The 16,261-nt window shown below is 34.1% G+C and overlaps 1 protein-coding gene across 5 annotated transcripts; it reads right to left on the reverse strand.

Annotated features, from left to right (window-relative positions):
* Nucleotides 1-1,889: 1,889 nt before the first annotated feature.
* Nucleotides 1,890-12,386, reverse strand: LOC128986736 (E3 ubiquitin-protein ligase Mdm2-like). 5 transcript variants are annotated; one of them, XR_008490149.1, is made up of 4 exons: nt 11,963-12,386; nt 8,197-8,357; nt 2,638-2,780; nt 1,890-2,162 (listed from the first exon to the last, which is right to left on the reverse strand). XR_008490149.1 is itself a non-coding variant. In XM_054407243.1 (3 exons), exons 2-3 carry the CDS (start codon nt 2,747-2,749, stop codon nt 1,915-1,917), a joined length of 360 nt encoding a protein of 119 aa, XP_054263218.1. In that variant the 5' UTR covers nt 2,750-2,780; nt 8,404-8,523; the 3' UTR covers nt 1,890-1,914. The 5 variants fall into 5 exon arrangements, 3 of the variants coding, with proteins under 3 accessions (XP_054263218.1, XP_054263217.1, XP_054263216.1); XR_008490148.1 differs by lacking the exons at nt 1,890-2,162; nt 2,638-2,780; nt 11,963-12,386 and adding exons at nt 5,342-5,437; nt 7,102-7,212; nt 8,662-8,829; XM_054407243.1 differs by lacking the exons at nt 8,197-8,357; nt 11,963-12,386 and adding an exon at nt 8,404-8,523.
* Nucleotides 12,387-16,261: the final 3,875 nt, after the last annotated feature.

Raw genomic sequence — 16,261 nt, forward strand, 5'->3', positions numbered from 1 at the left:
GCACTACAAAGGATTTTATTTAAGAGTCGGCAGGAACACTGGCCATCTTGGATTTTATGCTCTTAATGGCGATGTTAATGGTTGAAGTATATTACGGCATTGTTTATTAATATAAAAAGCTGCAAAATATCTCATTTTATAGCAATAGATATGATTTGCTATCTACTTTAAATTTTTTTATTATTTAATTGTTTAATTATTTTATTTTAATTGTTATTATTTTGTCAAACTACATTCATAAATTGACTTAAACTGTGATTTTTTTCAACCTCTTAAACAAAAGTTTTAAAGATCCGAAAAGCAGTTCACACGGAAAATATATTTAAAGCTCCGTGTACACGTAGCTAGTTTACTAGCAGCTAGTATTCGCTGCTAGCACTAGCTAGGCACACTAGCGCGAAAATTCCCATCTACACAAGGCTAGTTTTTAGCGCTAGTCATGTAGAAGTGAAGTGTTCATTGGTCGCAATTAATAGTCATTTCAGTTTAGCACAAAATGTCTTCTGTTCCCTTAAATCGAAATGTTTTGAGACAAATTTTAAGAATTGGTGTACAAGAGTTGTGTGAACATGAACTTAATCAAAAGAGACGATCTGTGTGGGTTCGAAAGTGGATTAGGAGGCGAGAACTTCTTGGTGCGTCCGATACTCTTTTAAGAGAACTGGCATTGGAAGACCCTACAAAATACTTTAAGTTTAAGTACTTTAAGTACTAAGTACTTTAAGTAACAAACACTTCTACTTGTCAGACAAACAACAACTGATGTACTATCACTGGCGTATGGCGAGTGGCGATTAGCACATTAACCCTTGCCGTCAGACCGCCACCGCCCACTTGGTCCACCACTGCTCGAGCGAACACCATTACCGCATTGATACGTTGAATAGCCGTCTTACTGTGGTGGTGTAGTCAACGAGCACATAATATAAACCCAACGAGCACATTTATATTGTGTGCTCGTTGGGTGTAGTGGATAGCGCACCGGGCTGGTAATACGTTGGTAGCAGGTTCGAAACCTACCGGAGGCATTAACTTTTTGACTCGATTTTTTCATTATCAACAAGTTTGGTTGGTTTGGTTAGGTTATGATAGTTGAATTTTATAATTAAAAAATTATATAATTGATTTTGAGACATTTATAATTTTATTTTATGAACAGAACTATTTTTGTTATTAAAACCTTCATTCAAAATTTTCATTATCAGCAAGTTTGGTTAGGTTTTGACAGTTAAATTAATTTAAATTTAACCTACAAACGACACGTTTTGACAGTGACAGTGATAGAGATATCAATTTCCCACGAACAGTTCGGCTATGCACGGTATGATGCGTTCTGTACGGTGCGGTGGTGGGCGGTGGCGGTCTGACGGCAAGGTCTCGTATTAGCACTAGCAGAAGTGCAAATACCCCGCTAGTACCTCGCTAATTTGCTAGCACTAGTGGTCACGTGACCACCCCCTCCACTTATTAGCGCTAGTAATATCAAACATGTTCAAAACGACTAGCAGCGAGTAAAATGCTAGCGCGCTAGTAATTTTTTACGCTAATAGACCGTTTACAGAGCGAATTTATTAGCGCTAATCAACTAGCTGCTAAAACTAGCCTTGTGTACACGGGGCTTATGAATCATTTTGATTTTCTGTTTGATAATCAAGCTTATGATGCATGATTAATATGCTTTAACGTGAACGCATGATTTTGCTGATCGGCGCTAGGACAATCTCAGTTTAGCCTGACATCTGACGGTCAACAACACAAAAATTATTGACTCCTGCTGACTTTTAAGTTTATGATCAACGATCTAGGGTATTTTCTTGGTTTTTTAACCGTATTCCAATAAAAACAACCATAACTAATTATCATGAATAAGGGAAAACATTCTAATGCAACAGATTTCAAGTCATTTTATTATATTTAAACATTATCGTACTTGTAGAAATAAACTATTCGTTTGGAGCAGAGAGGACAAAATTGTCCCCTGCTGTAACATTCTTTGGCACAGTCCATGCAGAATGACATGTGTGAGTTATCGAAGTGCACGACACACGTGTCTGCGTTCTGCAGTTGGCAGACCTCACAGTTTCCTCCTTCAGACGACGGGGAGGTCCTAGCCTCCAGTGCCACTGTTGGTCTACATTTGTGCAGTGAATTTTTACTGCTGCCTGTAAGCAAATTTAAGATAAATAAATATTGTAAATTCAACTGACATTCTCTAGTTAAAAATTAATCGGTGTATTATTATGGTTGGAATTCTGTTTGATTATGTTATATAAGTTTCAAAATATATGCAGTGATGTATAGATCTGATCTACACAGAATTGACCATTATGTTTACTGTGATTAACATTCTGCAATAGAAATGTATTGAACAGTAACATTAATAAAGACAATCAACCACAAACACTGCCTCATTGGCCTGTAGACTATATATTAATGAACAGTTGCTATTGTAAATAAAACAGAAATAGTTGTTGAGGATGAAACTATAAAACACAATCAATGATGCCACAAGCGTTCTTGTATAAAAGTCTGGGACAAAATGCACTTTTATGGCAAGACTTCTGGTAAGGTAAGCCCTTGCTACGTTTTTAGTTATAGTACAAAAATAATTTAACGACTGAATCAGTATGTTCCAACCTTCAAAGTAATCATTCAGGTCACTTGTAGAATCTTGCTGCGATGCCCAAGAAGTGTTATCAGAGTTAAATCCTCCATTAGTCACTTCCTTGGCTTCATTATTATTCTCCATTGCAAGAAGCAGTTGTTATACTTTCAATATCCTAGAATCAATTATAAATTTAAGAGTCTGTTCTTTCCCATATAAACATGTTACTGCTTTACAACATTAATATTTTATTGCACAATAGTTAATTTATATTTTAGTACTTCATAAGATACGGGTATTTATTGGATATTTCAGTCTGTAATGACAGATTGAAGTAGACTTGTCATCATTTTTTGTTATGTATAAGAATGAGGTAAGTATTTTATATCAATCATCAAGAAGGGGAAGCCAGAATCTAACAATATATATAACACATTGTATTTCAAATGCTTTATACTGAGGATATATGAGAAATTTTGACATTTTTGGTCTGTACTTGAGTCAAATACTGGATTCGTTGTATACTCCTAATTTAATCTAAGCAATAAACTTACTTGCTATCCAATTACATATATTCCTTCTTTTTAAAGGCTGTTGAAGTCGCTATTTTTATTTTCTCAAACGATGCAAGATTATGATTGCTACAAACAACAAATTTGGTTTATGATTTTCTATTTTCTTCAGTGAATTAAAATGTTGGAATTTTTTTAACATTGCTTGGCAACAACTTTATTCTTATATTATCATTATTGTAGAGAAGTCTAGTAGTGCATGTGCACGCCTCAAGGCTGTAGGTTTCACTGCGGAACAAGATAAGTGTACACTTTTTGCATCAAATTTGGAGTTCTTGGGGTTGACTATAGATAAACATGGGCTTCACACCTCGCAAGCCAAGATAAAAAGCGTTTGTCGATGCCCCTGTACTGAGAAATGTGATAGAAGCTAAATCTTTTCCTAGCGAGACTCAATTTGGTTTTCGTAAAAAGTTATCCACAATAGATGCAATTGAGTCGATGTTGTTCAAAATTATTAAAGCTTTTGAAGACGGGAGCTTTGCTCAGATTACTGCTTGTAATTTGAGCAAAGCATTCAATCTTGTAGATCACTCAGTGTTATTAGATAAATTACATTTTTATGGCATTAAAGGTTCGTGTTTAAAGTTTTTGGAATCATACTTGCATGGAAGATCTCAGTTTGTTGAGTTGAAGGGTGATCGTTCAAGATGTCTGGATGTAATAGTGGGAGTACCACAGGGTTCTATCTTGGGGCCTTTATTATTCCTTTTATCAATCAATGACCTACCTGCCAATGTGTCCCTTTCTTCAACTACAATTTTTACATACGACACAACCTTTCTTAGTATAAGCAATGATACAAATGTCTTGTCTAATATTGCCAAAAATACTATTTTTGAAGCCAAGCAATTGTTTAATGCTAATGGTTTGATTATTAATGAGAATAAAACTTAACACTTACTCTGTCAGACTAGAAATAGAGTCGAGGATTACAATGAACCAAATGACATAAAAATTGTAGGTTTAGTGATTGACAACTGTTTGACCTGGTCTCAACACATTGATTTCATTAGTGGCAAGATGGCTAGGTTTATTTATCTTCTTAAATGTCTTATCTCTAGTCTGCCTCAGAGTTATTTAAAGTCTGTGTATTATGCATTTTTTCACTCAATTTTAAGATATGGTGTTTTGTTATGGGGAAATAGTACCCATGTAAATAATGTTTTGTTAATTCAAAAGAAGGCTGTGAGAATCATAGCTAGATCTCGCCGAAGAGCACATTGTAAACCTTTGTTTGTGGTCACTGGCATATTAACTGTCATTAATGTTTTTATCCTGCATTGTCTGATCAATGTTAAGAAAAATTAAAAATAGTATGATTATGATTTGCGCCAAGATATTCATGGTTATAACACAAGGAATAGGGGCCTAGTTGATGTACCTTACTGTAGGCTACACAAAACTGCAAACAGTCATTTATAGCACCGAATATTTATTTGATATCAAATAGCTATCAAATTTTTGACATTTGAATATCAAATTGATATTCACGAACATTCATTTGATATCAAATAAACGTTCAATTTAGGTTCAAACGTCACTCAATTTTACATCAAATGAATATTCAAATCGAATATAAAATAAATATCAAATTTGACATTAATAAATTTATTGGTAAAATATGATAAAGAGAATATGATTGAATTTACATTCACATTTTAAATATGATGGTGATAAATATTGATATAACATTTTTGACATTCAAATATTAAATTGATATTCGCGAACATTCATTTGATATCAAATAAATGGTCAATTTAGGTTCAACCACACTTAATTTGACATTAAATAAATATTAAATTGAATATCAAATAAATGTCTAATAAATTTATTGGTAAAATATGTTTAGAAGAATTAGGTTGCATTTTTTCACATTTCAAATTTCATGGCGATTAAAATAATAGCAGTTCAGACCTCTATACAGTTCTTACCTTGATTTGAATTATTATTCTGAAGTTATAGGTAGTTTGTTAAAGTTCTTGGGTTACCCAAAAATTTAAATATATATATATATATATATACATATATTTCTTATTTGACAAAACATGAATAAAAGTATCACAAAACATATTTGTTTACAACAAAATTGCATTCAAGGAAAACATTTTAAAGAAAAAACGTTGTTTGTATTATAAAATAAGTTTAATTAAAAATTATTTAAACACAAATAATATAAAAAAGACATGTACTATTTACAAAAAAAAAAATTCTGGTCTTCTTCATCTCCCAAATGGCCTTCTTGATTTTTCTATTGTTCCTGTAAAAGAGGTTCAACAGAGTTATTTTCTAAGACAACTATAGATAAAATATAATATGTTAGACAAGGGGTCTCCAACCTTTTTTTCCTCGGTAAGCACTTTTTTGTCTAAAAACGCCACCGATTTAGCGACTAACGTTAATTGTTCGTTACTCTATCGAATCACAACATCATCTACTATCGATGCGATTGTAGTTGTCGTTTGTCACAAGGTAAAGGCTTTTTGTGATACGGACGAAATGAGAGCATTCTATTATAAAATTAAACTGTCATAACCTAACCTAATTAACCAAACTTGCTGATAGTGAAAAAATCGAATTAAGGTTTACTACGGACAAAATGAGAGCATTCTATTATAAAGTTAAACTGTCATAAGCTAACCTAACTTGCTGAGAATATAAAAAATATACAAGATAAAAATCGAATGAAGATTAGATTTAACAAGAGCTTAGGTTTGCTGCTATGGAGAAGGTAAAAAGTTTTTTTGAGCATCAGTCAATAGTAGCCTATAGGTTAAAGTAAATAAGTTTGCCAAATTTTATCAAAATCTATCCATAAACAAGTAAACTACATCAGTATCCGTTGTTTAATAATCTAAAATAAAGTTCTGTTCATAAAATAAAATTATAAATGCCTTTAATTCTAACAAAAGATGTGCAGTTAAGAAGTAATCGCATTCTAAGCTAAATCTTTGACAAAAAGTGCAATGATTTTTTAGTGAGAATAGGCTATATAATTTGATACTTAAAATGTCAGCTAGTTTAAGATTTCAATTTGTAGTTCTGCCAATTAGGATCAATTTAAAATATATATATTTAAATTAATCTGCCGCTACTTGACTAAACTTACTGCTAATATTTCCCTAGGCCTATTGAGAAAAAATTAGCAAGTGAGAGACATTTACTATGTTCCTATTTAAATACGTTAGCCTGCCAACTTGGAGACAGGGAATTGTACACTAATTTTGTTGAATGGGGAAAAGACAGTTAATTGCTCTTAATTATGGTATGAGCCGCGAGGTAAATAAATATCCCATGGCTGAGCCTGCATTCATTGACAACGTTCTCTTTTTACACCTCAAGGAAATCACGGTCAACAATGACGGGTGTTGCTGGGATTGCAAAAGACAATCACGGCACCGTCGAGACTGCAGTATAATATGCTCATGAGTCTTGGCGAAATCACAGGAGATGATCACGGTATAGCTGAGACCACCTGACCACACGTGTTTACGCAATCGTGGGAGAATATCATTGGTGTTTGCTATAAAAAATAATAATTTTCAAAAATGTATGCTGGCTTTCTGCTGGCTGGAATAAAACTGCACGAGGGCCGGATGTAGCCCCCAGGCTGTAGGTTGGAGACCCCTTGGTTAGACACTTTTAAGACCTATTTTTTTACTATAACTGTACTTTATAATTAAATTTTTCCGATAAGGCATTGAGTTCTTGACAATAAAGAAAAAAGAGATGGATAAAACCGCAAATTAAGTTTTGCTCATTTGCATAGCCTGTCACTGAAAATTCACAATTGGAAAAGAAAACATCACAGTAGTTAGATGTAGGCCTACTCTGTTAATTATGATAAAATTTAAGTTCTATATTAGGTAATTAGATAAGCAATCTTTTCTTTAACCTAAATTATAAATAACACAATAAATTTACCTTGCATCAATCCTAAACTTTGCTGGGCGAAGCCAATTCTTGATTATAGTAGCAACAACATATATTTCCATTACACCACGATCCTAGTGTTCTTGCGTACCGGTACTGCCTCTGTATAATAAGAGATTAGTATTAGCACTAGAATTTGTGTATTTTCATTTTCCTGATCAACACCCAGGATATCCTACAACTAGGTACACATATTAAATTGTTAGTGAAATAAATTTTATATTTTGATGGTCTTTGCTTCTTTTGAGTAGCCTTGTTAAAGCTAAATCTAAATCTGAAAATTGAAAATTTTGACCTAGGTAGTGGTAAAAGTAATCCTCAGTCACTTAAACGGACAAATATTGGGGTAAGCACTGACTGAAATGAGTGCAACAGTCGGATGTAGTTTGGTGTGTGTATAGGCTTATAGTGTGGCCTTGCCTATGTGTGCGTTTAAAAACTAATACAGTTTTCTTTTACATAAGTTAGCACTGCCGGAATATTTATATAGTGTAAATCAAAGACTTCCTATATAAGTGGGTCACAAAAAAGAAAAACTCTCTTAACTGTGTGATGAACCTTAGGCTACGTTAATACCCAATAGGTACCTATCATGAATTAAGTTGTGTTTTGGCGGTAGGGCCTAACTTACCTACAGTTCCTAAGAGAACCTGCGATATATTATCGGACGGTATATATATCCGATTCGATATTAATATTGCAAAACCAGATCACCAAATCTGCAAATCATAACTCAATTTGATGTTTACATAGTGAAAAAACATAGGGAACGGTGTATTGAATCGAATAATTATTGATATATAATGTTATTCATCTGATAATATATCGCAGCTTCTCTGCGGAACTGTACCCTTTATGGCGAAAAAGAAATACTTAAAAATCCCCAACATCACATAATACAAGATCACAGCAAGAAATTGTATGGCGAATCAAACAGAAAAATTGAAATAAAAACACCAAAAGATTGTAACTTTGTAATACCTACTGTAGGTATAACTTATTTTAACTTTGAGAAAACCTAATTGAAATATATGTAAGTCTACCTATTATTAATGTCTTGGATTGTAAATAAACAAAAAAACTTACGCAAGATAGCTGGCTTCAGATGCAGATTGCAAAAGAAAAATTTATTCCTCCTTCCCAGCCTACAGGCTGCTAGACAGCCACTTTGTCACTCGGGAGAATTGGTAGGTAAATTATTCACTGCTACCAAATAATAACTTCCACCAAAGCTGCAGAGTTATCAACTGAAACAATGGAGAGAAAACTACTTTTAGTTAAATTCATGCATACCTTTCTCTGACCAAAATATCAAGATTAGTTAGGCCTAATGCACAATCTTTTTCCTAAGCCCGTCACATCAACTTTGAGGTATTCTAATGGCAATATACAATGTGTAGAATAATCAGTATGAGTATGATTGAGGCAGTCCCCTAAATTACGAAGTCAACCATATAGATTTTGCCATTTAACTTCGTAATTAAGGGAACTGCCTCAATCATACTCATCTATCTATCTATATATTAATAGGCAAGCATGTTTCTTTAAAACCTTTTTTCTCAGCTCGTGTGCATCGTAGGGAAAATCTACGCATACCGTTGGAAAGCTTTTTTCCTGTAGGTGTGCAGAATCCCTTTATAAATTTAAATAGGCTCAAAGATAAGCACAAAAAATAAGTTTAAAAGTTGTAAAAAATTAACATGGATCTTATGCGTTGCTATGCTGGTTACGAAATAACAACGAAATATAAACAGAAAATCAAAACAAATGGAGGAAACTCCAATCACATGTTTTATTTACAGTGTGGGGTGAAAATAGTTAAGTGAGTACATTACATATTTTTGGTCGAGTTTCGACCACTGGACGACCTCTCGTACTGATTATTCTACACATTGTATAATACCATTAGAATAACTCAAAGTTGATGTGATGGCGAAGTTATATGGCAAAATGTATATGGTTGATAGGAATTTGCGTTAGGAAAAAGTGCACAATCTTTTTCCTAACGCAAATTCCTATCAACCATATACATTTTGCCATATAACTTCGTAATTTAGGGGACTGCATCAATCACACTCATACTGATTATTCTACACATTGTATATTACCATAAGAATACCTCAAATTTGATGTGATGGGCTTAGGAAAAAGATTGTGCACTTTTTCCTGACGCAAATTCCTATCAACCATAAAGATTTTGCCATATAACTTCGTAATTCAAAGGACTGCCTCAATCACACTCATACTGATTATTCTACACATTGTATATTACCATAAGAATACCTCAAATTTGATGTGATGGGCTTAGGGTCAACTTTGTGCACTTTTTCCTGATGCGAGTTCCTATCAACCATATCTATTTTGCCTTATAGCTTCGTAATTTACTGGACTGCCTAAATCATATTTATACTGAGTATTCTACACATTGTATATTAACATTAAAATACATCAAAATTGATGTGATGGACTTAGGAAAAAGTTTGTGCACTTTTTCCTGACACAAATTGCTATCAACCCTATGGATTTTGCCATATAACTTCGTAATTTAGGGGACTGCCTCAATCATACTCATACTGATTATTCTACACGTTGTATATTACCATTAGAATACCTCAAATTTGATGTGATGGGCTTAGGGTCAACATTGTGCACTTTTTACTGATGCGAGTTCCTATCAACCATATCTATTTTGCCTTATAGCTTCGTAAATTAATGGACTGCCTAAATCATATTTATACTGAGTATTCTACACATTGTATATTACCATTAGAATACATCAAAGTTGATGTGATGGACTTAGGAAAAAGTTTGTGCACTTTTTCGCAAATTCCTATCAACCATATAGATTTTGCCATATAACTTCGTAATTTAGGGGACTGCCTCAATCATACTCATACTGATTATTCTACACATTGTATATTACCATTAGAATACCTCAAAGTTGATGCGATGGGCTTAGGAAAAAGATTGTGCACTTTTTCCTGACGCAAATTCCTATCAACCATATACAATTTGCCATATAACTTCGTAATTTAGGGGACTGCATCAATCACACTCATACTGATTATTCTACACATTGTATATTACCATAAGAATACCTCAAATTTGATGTGATGGGCTTAGGGTCAACTTTGTGCAGTTTTTCCTGATGCAAGTTCCTATCAACCATATACATTTTGCCGTATAACCTCGTAATTTAGGGGACTGCCTCAATCACACTCATACTGATTATGCTACACATTGTATATTACCATAAGAATACCTCAAATTTGATGTGATGGGCTTAGGAAAAAGATTGTGCGCTTTTTCCTGACACAAATTCCTATCAACCATATAGATTTTGCCATATAACTTCGTAATTTAAAGGACTGCCTCAATCATACTCATATTGATTATTCTACACGTTGTATATTACCAATAGAATACCTCAAATTTGATGTGATGGGCTTAGGGTCAACATTGTGCACTTTTTACTGATGCGAGTTCCTATCAACCATATCTATTTTGCCTTATAGCTTCGTAATTTACTGGACTGCCTAAATCATATTTATACTGAGTATTCTACACATTGTATATTAACATTAAAATACATCAAAATTGATCTGATGGACTTAGGAAAAAGATTGTGCACTTTTTCCTGACACAAATTCCTATCAACCCTATGGATTTTGCCATATAACTTCGTAATTTAGGGGACTGCCTCAATCATACTCATACTGATTATTCTACACGTTGTATATTACCATTAGAATACCTCAAATTTGATGTGATGGGCTTAGGGTCAACATTGTGCACTTTTTACTGATGCGAGTTCCTATCAACCATATCTATTTTGCCTTATAGCTTCGTAATTTACTGGACTGCCTAAATCATATTTATACTGAGTATTCTACACATTGTATATTACCATTAGAATACCTCAAAGTTGATGCGATGGGCTTAGGAAAAAGATTGTGCACTTTTTCCTGACGCAAATTCCTATCAACCATATAGATTTTGCCATATAACTTCGTAATTTAGGGGACTGCCTCAATCATACTCATACTGATTATTCTACACTTTGTATATTACCATTAGAATACCTCAAATTTGATGTGATGGGCTTAGGGTCAACTTTGTGCACTTTTTCCTGATGCATGTTCCTATCAACCATATACATTTTGCCGTATAACCTCGTAATTTAGGGGACTGCCTCAATCATACTCATACTAATTATTCTACACATTGTATATTACCATTAGAATAGCTCAAAGTTGATGTGATGGGCTTAGGAAAAAGATTGTGCACTTTTTCCTGGCGCAAATTCCTATCAACCATATAGATTTTGCCTTATAGCTTCGTAATTTACTGGACTGCCTCAATCATATTTATACTGAGTATTCTACACATTGTATATTACCATTAGAATAGCTCAAAGTTGGTGTGATGGGCTTAAGAAAAAGATTATGCACTTTTTTATGTTCGGAGTTTTAATTGATCGCGTCATGTTAAGCCATAGCTACGTATAATGTACAGTACGGTCTCAAATATGCCTTTTAAAATACGCCAATTAATTAGTTTTAACGTGTATACACGATTTATCAAGGTATAATTGACATTATATAAATGTAAAAACATCATTTCGCACCGTATTGTCATTGAATTGCGTTTCCGACATCCCTGCAAAACACGTTTGTGGCGCCCGCAGGCGTATCAACCCATATCTATTACAACAATCCGAAAAAGCGCCGATGAAAAGAGCCGCTGACTTCACGACGGTCAATTACATTTGTACAGTAACTTAGGTCTAGGTAAGGCCAAGGCTTAAAATGCGTCTAACTTATGTTACTAGGTATAGTGACTTTATACTTACATGCTCCAAGGATCAAAACGTGAAAAGATGTTCGGTGTAGGTTATGCCATAGATAAAACATATAGTCTATGCCAATACCCGGTCGCTGAATTTTTATTTCAGGATTAGTGTTGCCTACAGTATTATTTTGAGGCTTCTGATTGGCTGAGGGAACGTCATTACCGCAACGATACGGTTGATGCCAACGGTCTCGGTGGTGTAGTGGATAGAGAGCTGGGCTGATGATCCGAAGGACTCGGGTTCGAATCCCACTCGTAGCACTATTTTTTTATTGTTTTTTTTTTTCATTATCAACAAGTTTGGTGGGTTTGGTTAGGTTATGATGGTTTAATTTTATAATTGAAACATTATGAAATTGAATTTGACCCATTTATAGTTTTATTTTATGAACAGAAATATTTTTTTCGGTTAAACATTCATTTCAACTCAAATTTTATGGACTTAATAAAAACTCAATAGACATAATTGAATCATATCTGACCAACAGGAGGCAATTTGTTAGTGTAGAGGGTAAAAACTCAACATTGACAGCAATTAAAGCAGGAGTTCCACAGGGCTCGGTCCTGGGCCCTTTTCTTTTCATTGTCGCAGTCAATGATCTTCCATGTAACATCCCTATTAACAGTGTTATATATGCAGACGACACCACAATTTTTACTTCTGATAAAGATCTTGTAAAGCTCTCAGAAACACTTTCTAATGCAGAAAACAGTGTTTTAAACTGGTTTTCTACAAATAAACTCATCTGTAACCAATCCAAAACCCAGAAAATAGAATTTTCACTCTCTTCAAACAAATTAGACCATTCAGTCAAACTTCTTGGCATTCACCTTGATAGTAAATTAAATTGGAAAATTCACATCACAAATTTAAGCAAAAAACTATCGAGAGTTTCATGTCTATTCTGGAAACTCAAGTCTTTTGTTGACATTGAATATCTCAAACTAGCCTACTTTGGACTGTTTCAATCCCACATTCAATATGGAATCCAACTTTGGGGCCATTCCCCCCATGTTCATGAGCTTCTACTAATACAAAAAGAAGTCATCCGCACTATGTCGGGGGCTGGCCCTGCGGAGCACTGCAAGCCACTTTTTGTCAGACTAAACATTTGCACAATCGAGTGAGGTGAATAAAAACAAGTGACAACTTGAGAGTGTTCACTAAGCAAGTCTAGTCTACTCTTAAATAACATGTGAATAAACACAAGAGTTCACTCGCGAGAGTTGTCTTGTGGTACGGAGGGTTCCCTCTTGCGCCGGCAAGTGATCACTTGTAGAGAACACTTGTTTTTTTGTTTTTTTTTTTTAAAGAGAACACTCGTTTTTCATAATAAAAACAAACAATTTAACTTGGGCAATTTAAATGTTTGCAACAGCTTAATTCTGCGGCCAAAGTAATCAGATTTAGGATATTCATGAACAATTACACAGGCCTACCAAGTTATAAGTTTACTGTATTTATTGCTCTGTGTATTTAACAATAGTTGTTAAAAAGTATATGTTTGTTTATAGTTTGTTTTTTATTTGTTTAATTTAACATAACCGTCATGGAAGTAACACACGAAGAAGTTTGTGAAAACACCAGGTCAGTGTTAGTGACACTTTTAAAAGGGTGCAGTGTTGTTCTAAATAAGTCAATGTTACCTAAATGTGTACACGACAAGGAATTGGCATGGGAACAGATCAAAACTGACTACATGAAAACCACGGGGAAATTGGTAACTGTTGACAAGTTATAGAAACTCCTCCAAAACATGAGAACTGCTGTAAAAAAGAAAACAGATACAACAGCAACGGGAAATAGAGACCAGTAAAATTACTAAGTTGGGAAAGAGAGTTTTTAGATTTATTGAATAGTAATGAAAATCCCGTATTCCGAAAAGTGCCTGGAGCTGTTGCAGTTGGTGTAGATAAAAGAATAACGCCTAGTATTGTGGACAGTAGTTTCGTTGAAGACCCTGACAACCCAGAAGAACCCACAGTACATCGTATGAAACGTGGTGTTTCCGAAACTTCTAAAGAAAAGGTAAAAAGGTTTAAAATACCATGTGAAACGCAGGATACTGCAAAATATACCACTACAGAACTCCAGAGATTGTTATTGGAGCAAATTAAACTGACCCAGCTACAAGTGAAACGTGAAGAACTGCTGTTGAGTAATGAACAGAATAATCAACAAATATTTGCAATTGAAGGTGGTGGAAATGGCTTAGCAGAATTTGTAGTACTTGGAAATAATGAACCATAAGGAAATTAGCTTGAAGAGAATATAGCCTAACTATGTAAAATATGTTTTTTCTTAGGCCTACTTAAGAGGAGAAAGGACGTTCTTATAATTTATTATCAAAAGAACATACGTTGTTAAGTTTGGTGCAACAAAATAGATACATAATATTCATTTTAATATTTACTTATCTAAAACTAATGGTTTGTTATCGTTAAAGAGAAAATTTTTTTTTTTAGTTGTAGTAAGTCATTAAAATAAATTATTTAGTTTCAGTTTTGTATAACATTTAAATAAATTCATTATTAATAAACAGAGATATTTATTTACACAAACCTATTTACATTTACTGATATAACAATTGAGTTATGTTATCACGTTTTTCTTGGCCTCGCAGACGAACTCTACGTTCATTATCCATGTATTCGTTGCGATTTACTTCATGAAAGATTTCATCATTTCCATCATAGTTGAAATCCCAACCATCATTGAGGTGCTTCGATATATTGTGTAACACTGCACAGCAAACAATAATTTTTGGCACTTTATCCAGAGAAACTCTAATTTTGCTTTGCAAAATAGGGAACCTTTGTTTTAGTTGGCCAAAAACTCGCTCAATTATAACACGGTCCTGAGCATGGGTAAAGTTATAATTTCTTTCTGCGGGATTTTGTGGGGGTTTGAATGGTGTCATTAGCCATGGGGAAATACCATTTAACCACTGTCACCAATGAGGCAGTAGGCGCCATCATATTGCCGTAATGTTTCCTGAATCATACTTTGACACCAAATTCTTGCGTCTTGTACACTGCCTGGCCATTGTGCATCAACAGATGTGAATTTTTCATTTGCGTCGCAAGTGGCTTGTACATTTATGGTTGTCCTGCCTTTTCTATTGACGTATTCGTCTCTGAAATGAACTGGCTTCTTGATTTCTATGTGTGTGCAATCTAGAGCACCAATAGCAGTCGGAATCCTGAATCTAGCACCCCACTCATTCCTAGCATTATTCAATTCCTCTACAGTTCTTGGAAATGTTATCCAATGGTGTGATTTTTCTAAAATCTTATCCAGTACCTCTGAAAATGTCTTACACACAGTAGTTCGGTGAACTCCAATATCGACAGCTACCCCACTTTGAAACCCAGGGTCACTCAAGTATCTTAAGAAAATTTCTATTTTTTCCCTTTTCGACAGAGCTCCACCTCGATTCTCAACAACATCATTCAAAAAATAATCTGAAATGTAATTTACACTTGCATCTTCAAATCTGAGTAATTGTTTGCACTTGTTAGGGCTTATACTTCTTCTAATCCCATATTGTTTTTGTTCACGAATATGCATGAAAGCAGCCATTTTAGGCAAGTGAACAGTTACAAGTGTGGGTTGACCCTGACTTGTAAATCTAAGAGTGTTCTCTTTCTAGACAAGTGTTTGCTTTTTCTTTATTCACATGTTTTTAAGAGTTGTCTTGTGTCAGAAAAGGGTTCCCTTGTAACGGAAGTGAACTCTTCCTTTATTCACTTGCTGACAAGTGTTCACTCAAAATAATACAAGTGGGAGAGTTCTCTAGTTTTTATTCACCTCGCTCAATTAACTTATACATCTACAATGTACTTATATACACTAAAGCTAATCTCAATGAGTTTTCCACCAGGCAGAGTTACCATTTCCACCATACACGAAACAAGGAACAACTGGATATACCACAACACAGGCTGGCCATCACAGGTAATTCTTTTAAACTTAATTGTGTGAAATTTTATAATAAGCTGCCTGAGCCTCTTCAGGCAGACAGCCTTTCTCTTCCTCTTTTTAAGTCAAAAATTCATAACTGGCTCATAGCTAACCCTTTTTACTCAGTTAAGGACTTTATGAATTATAAAATTAAAGCCGAATCTTTCATACTGTAAATCAAAACTCTCAATCGTTATTCTTAATCTTTGTTACCATAGATATGAACATGTTTAGTGATATTTTATTTTATTTAATGTAATTTGACAATGCCTATTCCTATGTACAACTTGGTCAATGGCAATAAACTTTCTTATTCTTATTCTTATTCTTATTCTT

This window comes from Macrosteles quadrilineatus, unplaced genomic scaffold (genome assembly GCF_028750875.1).
Source record: "Macrosteles quadrilineatus isolate MER2022 unplaced genomic scaffold, UCM_ALF_1.0 Scaffold_2__2_contigs__length_208266976, whole genome shotgun sequence".
Taxonomy (NCBI): Eukaryota; Metazoa; Arthropoda; class Insecta; order Hemiptera; family Cicadellidae; genus Macrosteles; species Macrosteles quadrilineatus.

Bases quoted from the DNA above. Each gene is read 5' to 3' on its own strand.
- LOC128986736 (XM_054407243.1), bottom strand. From the start codon at position 2,749: ATGGAGAATAATAATGAAGCCAAGGAAGTGACTAATGGAGGATTTAAC. The intron at 2,163-2,637 runs GTTGGAACATAC...ATTTGCTTACAG, and splicing joins CCTGAATGATTACTTTGAAG to GCAGCAGTAAAAATTCACTG.